Source organism: Haliaeetus albicilla, chromosome 21 (genome assembly GCF_947461875.1).
Source record: "Haliaeetus albicilla chromosome 21, bHalAlb1.1, whole genome shotgun sequence".
Classification (NCBI taxonomy): Eukaryota; Metazoa; Chordata; class Aves; order Accipitriformes; family Accipitridae; genus Haliaeetus; species Haliaeetus albicilla.
The window spans coordinates 25,392,004-25,398,939 of NC_091503.1; the positions used below are offsets into that span (position 1 = coordinate 25,392,004).

The 6,936-nt window shown below is 39.6% G+C and overlaps 1 protein-coding gene across 1 annotated transcript in view; it reads right to left on the bottom strand.

Moving 5' to 3' along the window:
- The window catches only part of COL15A1 (collagen type XV alpha 1 chain), a 157,466-nt gene extending 151,629 nt beyond the window's left edge, over nt 1-5,837 (bottom strand). The window contains exons 1-2 of the mRNA XM_069809271.1: nt 5,630-5,837; nt 5,422-5,504 (exon numbers count right to left, since the gene is read on the bottom strand). Of these exons, the coding sequence (XP_069665372.1) occupies nt 5,422-5,504; nt 5,630-5,640 (94 nt within the window). The 5' untranslated portion in view covers nt 5,641-5,837. The remainder of the gene's footprint in view (nt 1-5,421; nt 5,505-5,629) is intronic.
- Between the last annotated feature and the right edge of the window lie 1,099 nt (nt 5,838-6,936).

The window sequence follows — 6,936 nt, forward strand, 5'->3', positions numbered from 1 at the left end:
TATAATAAATTAACTATGTTTTGCATGGAAAGGCATTTTATCAACTATGAAATCAGACTTAGCTCCACATTAAAAACATGCACAACAGCTGGTAACAGCCTGAAGACACCTCTGAAAGATTCACAGTGGCTTCTACAGTTTAGGCTCAAGTGCAGTTTGATGATGTTCAAATGCTCAGTCTGATACAAGAGGATATAGTGCCATCTAAGTTATCTTTACAAAATACTGCACTCCATACAGACCAGCACTACTGCAATTGTGTCCTGTCTTAGGAAAGAATTGACTGAGCTGTCCCTATCACCACATAAGTCAGAGTGATTGTACACATTTCACACTCAAAGCACATACAGTAATTACTCGATAGAAACAAGTTTTTAAATGTATGTACAAATTTATTTACACTCATTATGTTGGTTCATTGTGAAGAAAAGTGTGTGAATCACACCAGTTGACCAACAGCCAATGAACGTCAATAATTCAGGATTCCTCCATTAAACTCAGCAGGTCACGAGTGCAAAGTTTATGTCAACAGCCTCATGACAGCCATTCTGTGTACAGAGAGCCAAGGAAAGACACAAATATTTACTTTATGTAAACTATTACTGAGCATGTTACTTAGGGCAAGAAAGCGCTGTTCAGCTTGGCTAATAATAAAACCCAGATGTCAATAAGAAATTTGTAAAGCTTCTTTTAGAGCACATAAATATAATACGTACTGCAGAACCACATACATTTAAACAATTTTTTTCTATATTTTTTTTTTAAAGGCATGCGCTGATTTGAATGCCAAGAACTGAAAAACACTGATAACTGCCTAGGTAGCCTGGAAGAATAAATATGACTTTTGCGAGAGGCTAGAGCAAGTCATAGGGATTACTCTCTCTCATTCAGACTTCAACAGGGTTAGCATTCAGATTTTATAGCTTTAGTTCTGTCCACAACCTGAGTACCAGGATGTTCAGGACAATGTCCTGAGCACCTTCTATTCATTAACTTAATTTGTGGCTGAAGATGCAGAGCAACATGGAAAAAACAGCCAGGGCAATCAATGTAAATCAAGATACATTATCAGGTGTAATTAAAGGCCAAGTACATGCACCGCAAGGCAATACCAGATAGAATAAGACAGACTACACTTTTATGTACAGATAGATACATGCTTAATTGTCATTTGAACAAAAGAGAAGTGATGAAGTAATTTATTAAGACACCAACTTATCTTTAACCCTCCCACACAAACCCAAGTAGAATAGGGTACTATATTTGGGCAATTCTCATGAACACAGGAGAAAAACTGCAAAAGCGCTCCATAGTTCACATGACACTGTGTTTGTGTGAAGAAGAAGGCATATTATTGCTTACCTTTTTGTACATGTGCAATGTTAGCTACAGAGAAAGGGACTAAAATCTTCCAACAGAGTTAGTAAAAATTCAGAATTCTAACTCACAGGAACTGCTGAGGTTTCAGAACTTCTGTTCAGTTTCACTCTAAAGCATGATCCAAGTATTTCTTAAGAGTTTTGGTGAAACAATGACCAAATCCCATTAATTTGCAGAACATGCAAGAGAATTTTAAAATTCTGAATGAAATATTTCAATATTTTTTTTTGCATTCTGTCACAACACATAGCTTGATCTACAAATTACATAACAGATATCTAACTTCATTTTAACATGCTAAACAGATGTCTTTTTGATCAAGAAGGGGTTTCAGCTGGTACTGTGAATTAGTAACTCATTATTTTAAATATAAGGTTTTAAATACTCTGTTTTATTGTCTGTCCCATTTTACAATGAAAGCAGTAGTCAGATACTCTAGAATTTGGAAATTAAAACAACACTTCTACTGAAACAAAAGTCCTAACTTCACACAAGTTCACTGAAGCTAAAGTAAAACCCAGAAGTTCTCAAACAATTTCAACAACTGCCATGTGAATTCCCCCCCCTGCACTTTCCCACCATCCTTTCAGTTTGTTTCCTCCTTCTCTGTAGGAACTGTCCATAATTATATGATTTCCTCTAGAAGAACAAGACTTGGTCAAAACACTTTTCCTGATAGGAAACTGATGAAAATTTTCTAACTTATCTTTCTAACGTCTCTCACAAAGACGTGGCAGAGCTCAAGCCCTCTGCCAGAGGGCTGCCAAGGCTTTCGTTTTTATCTGCACCCTCCAAACCCCCTCCGCAATTTGGTGCTCCCCTGGGGAAAACAAGAAGACAAGGCTACAGCTGCCTAATCACATACCAGTAACCAAATTCACTAGACCTCACTGAAGTGGTTGTCTGATGGTGAAGGCAAAGATGACAAACTTTTCTCCTCTAAATTCTCTGAAGGTCACTGCTTTGTCTGCAGGTCTGTAAAAAATAAGTTACTCCGTCCCCATCCCTCAGTGAATAATATAATCCATGAGCCATTTTCTTGACATTATTTAACCAACCCAAGAACATCTCAAGGTATTTTTTTCCTTTTGCATAGAGCTTGCACAAGGCTACAGCAGAAGGCACCTGCGCTGTTCCTCTAAACCCATGTTTACTCATTCCCAGTTCCTCTTATATAAAAAGGAATTTAGAGATATAAATATGTGCTATGGGGAGACAGAGGAGAGGTCAGCCATCAGGAAAGCAGAGCAGCAATATTCAATGGGCTGGAGAATCCTGGAAAGCAGTAACCTTAAAGGAGACTGTGACAAAGTAGACGCTGGACAAAGCATCAGTTTAGCAGCAAAAGGCCTGAATACCAGAGGGGCAATTCATCTCCCTGTGTCTCCAAACATTTTCATCTTAAATACACAATTTATTTCTGTGCACTCTATTACTAAAAGGAACTGTGGGAAAGGAAAAAGAAGTTATTTCTGCAATAGTTAGACAAGAAGATTTGAAGTGTATACGTCTTTGCTCTTCAGTAGTTACAGGGAGACTTTATATCGTTCATGTATTTGCAGCACCAGCAAGAAAGGAAGGTTATTCCTATTTCTAGCACTCAACACCTGATTTCAGAAGGTGAAAACATTTAAACCAAGCATCAGGAAAACATTGCTTATAACACAGTCCGACGTGGAATAGAAAGCATGAGATCCCTATTACATCAGGCACTTAAAAATCAGGTGTTAAAAAAAAAAAAAGTAAACTTTTGGGAACAGACAAACAAGTAGGAAAGCGTATTAGGCTAGGACAATCATGCAGGAGCACATTCCCAGAACTGTCTCCAGGTCTCTGGTGATCTAAGGAGACTTTCATAACCCCACTTGATCTTCATTCCTGGTAAGGTTAGGAGTCCTTCCAGCAGTAATAAGATTCTGCACAGGAAAAAAATGTCCTGTATCAATAGGGGTTATCTTTCCTACTTCTGATGTCTGATATGACTTTCAAAGGGTAGGATATTTAAAGAACCAAAGCTTCAGGTAATAGAAACTGGCATAGATCCACCAAAAAAGAAATTGTGTGTCAAAAAAATATTTTTTCTTTTTAACACTGTGTTGGTAGTTTTAATGAGCTTCTGCTTATTAACTTCTGTGTGCCAAAATTTGGTTCTCTCCTGTCCAGATGTCACTCACTGCACTGTCCTGGTTTCAGCTGGGAAAGAGTTAATTTTCTTCCTAGTAGCTGGAACAGTGTTGTGTTTTGGATTTAGGATGAGAATAATGTTGATAACACACTGATGTTTTAGTTGTTGCTGAGCGGTACTTAGAGCCAAGGACTTTTCAGCTTCTCACCCCACCCCACCAGCAAGAAGGCTGGAGGGGCACAAGGAGTTGGGAGGGGACACAGCTGGAACAGCTGACCCCAACTGGCCAAAGGGATATTCCAGACCATATGACATCACGCTGAACATAAAAAATGGGGGGAGATGGCCGGGGGGTGGTGGCCACTGCTTGGGGACTGGTTGGCCATTGGTCAGCGGGTGGTGAGCAATTGCATTGTGTGTTACTTGTTTTGTATATTCTTTTATCATTATTATTACTATTTTCCCTTCATTTTCTGTCCTACTGAACTGTCTTCATCTCAACCCACAAGTTTTACCTTTTTTCCGATTCTCTGCCCCATCCCACTGGGCGGGAGCATACGAGCGGCTGTGTGGTGATTAGTTGCCTGCCAGGTTAAACGACCACATGCACTGTCATTCATCAGCTCAAGAAAAACATTTTCACCTGATGCAACAGATTTATCTCCATTGTATATGCAATATATTGTATTTCTGCCACTGTTCAGACATACATTAATATTTTCCTCATTCTAATAGCTGGTTCCGGTTTGTTTCCTTAATTAATGATCTGTAATATGGCATTACATATTTCTCATCTCAACCCATGAGTTTTACTTTTTTTTTCCCAATTCTCTCCCCCACCCCACTGGGAGGGGGGGTGGGCAGAGTGAGTGAGAAGCTGCGTGGTGCTTAGTTGCTGGCCAGGGTTAAACCACGACAGCACTTACAGCATTCGTTAGTGATAACTAATTTGTGGCTTTTTCTCCTACTGAAATAACTACCTAGAGCTTTGGCTCTTAGGTGCACCATCTCTTCTATGACAGTGTCAGTTAAAAAGGAAAAAAACATTCTGAGTAACATTAAAGTCTTCATGTGCAATATCTACTTCCCTTTAATAATTTCTAATGGTCCTATCACATAGTTATCCAGCAGTCATTTACATAACAAATTCAGACTATTTTTCATAAGATAGTGAAAAAAACGCTTTTTGACATAAGTATCATTGCTTATAATGGAGAAGTAATATATGAAGCATTTTCACTTTCCTCAAAATTACATGTAAACTTTTAAATCAATGTTCTCTCTCTTAAGTTAAATTTGAGGTTATGTCTTCCAGAGATGCTGAGGGATATGGCTCTGTTACAAGAACATACGATTTGCAATTACAGAAAGACTTTTCACTGAAACTCCATAAAGGCTAGGCTGGTACAACTAAACATTTAACTCAAGAGATCTGAAAATCACAATTTGCTCAGACACTTACCAGGAGAAATCTCTGTGCACTGGAGCAAGCATCACATCTGTGTCTTTGCACTCACACCGTGCCTGGCACATTCCTGATATCTCCAGAGTGACACATACATCTATCCTAATTGCTTTCTGCTACCTTTCTCTGACGTGATACACCCAAAACCATTCAGTATTCTTCTTTTCTGTGAAGTACTTTCTCTCGATTATTACACTCTGAAGAAATGTTGAGAGAGCAGGCATGAGAGGCTGCCTTACAGCTGGGGAACCAACATACTTATTTTCCCTGTTCCAGAATGAATGGCAATTTAAGTTCTTAACTTGCAGCAGCTTCCCTCTATGAAATGAAGAACAGTAAGCAGCAGAGAAAATGAAGATCTGAAATGTAGAGTCTCCTTCCATATTAGGAAAGCGTATCTTAAAATTAACCCTTACTCTCAACTTATAGATGTGATTTGGAGAAGTCTTACCTTCTATGATCTGAGCTGCTGAACCAGCATGGATTGACAAGCCAAAGAGCAGTAGCAGCAAGTCCCAGGTCCACCAGGCATGCCTGGAGCAGGTGTGCCAAAAAAAAAAAAGGGGGTGGGAGGGTGGAAAAGAATGAGACCAAAGAGTGTAATACAGAAGCACAAGGGGGGGAAAGAAAAAGTAAAATTTAGAAGTGAGAGTTCTTACCATGAGAGCATTTTTTGAAAGTCAGTTGAAAGACCTTGAGTGAGGAAAAAGTTCAGTGCACATGAGTTTTATGCTTATGAAAATAAGAAGTTAATAAAAACTGGAGCCTGCTGTTTCTCCTCCAACGTTCAGACACAAGTGGAACAAAGGCAGCTCTCAGGCTCTGTGTGTGACTCACTGCAACGCACTGCTCCAGCTCTGAAATCTGACTCCGGGTAGACGTTCCTGTCAGACCGCTGCCGAAGAAAACTTCCTACTTTAGATTTTGATGGACACCCCTTGCTGCTGTACAGCATCCCAGTGTTGTCATTCTTCAGTCCTGTCTTTAACTACTGTGTACCCTGACAGACAGTAGCTGAGCTTCTCCAGCTCCCCCTTCCCCCCCCCCGCTCACTCATAACCTCCGCTTACTTATCCAATAAAACCGGACCTCCAACATCCTCCATCCAGCATTACATAGCCAATGATACGCATTCTTATATGGAATAGGACGTTTCTCTGGCCATTTAACCAAACTTGAACAGAAGCAAGGTTTAAGATCCGGGCAGGACAGAGCAGTCGCGGTTAAATTGCAACACAGACCTGGGCACCATCGCCGTACTGTCACAGGGATTTTCTGTCACCTACAGAGACATTTCGAACCACGTCCTTTCCTCTGACAAATTCTCTAATAATCCCATTTACAAAGATTTACACCCTGCGTGTAGATTAAGAGTGTGTATCTACCTCAGCAGCTGTACCTATATGTGTCTGCTATAGAGATCCTGTAGCTAAGCATTTCAAATAGTTTCCATTAAAAGTGTTATTTCACCCCTCCCTCCTAACTTCATGAAAAGCCTTTTTTTCCACATGTAGCTCTTCAAAGCCAATTCTTGCTCAAGGATGAATTTTTGGAAGAATAAGCTTGAGCTTAATCAGACAATTTTTAAGTCATCAGGTTTTTAACAAAGACTGTAATTGTCACTTTTTGACTGCGACAGCAGGAAGCCTGGAAAGCATTGCGTGTGGAAAGAGATCAGTGGGCTCTTGGTAGATCGAGGCTAGAAGGTGCCGAAGATCACTTTAGGAGATTCAAAACTAAAACCAGATTTACCTAGGATGGGGTGCAGGGGACAGAAGTAAAGGTTTTTTTGCAGTAATGAAAGGACAATGCCAAGCGATAAACAGAATTAAGAAGAATTTCATTGTACCGTGAATAAAATGCTTGAGGTTGAGGGGTTTGCTTTGTTGACTATTTTTGGGGACTTTTTTTTTTGGTTGGTTTTTTTTTTTTTTTTTTTTTTTTTTAATTAAATAACGAAACACAG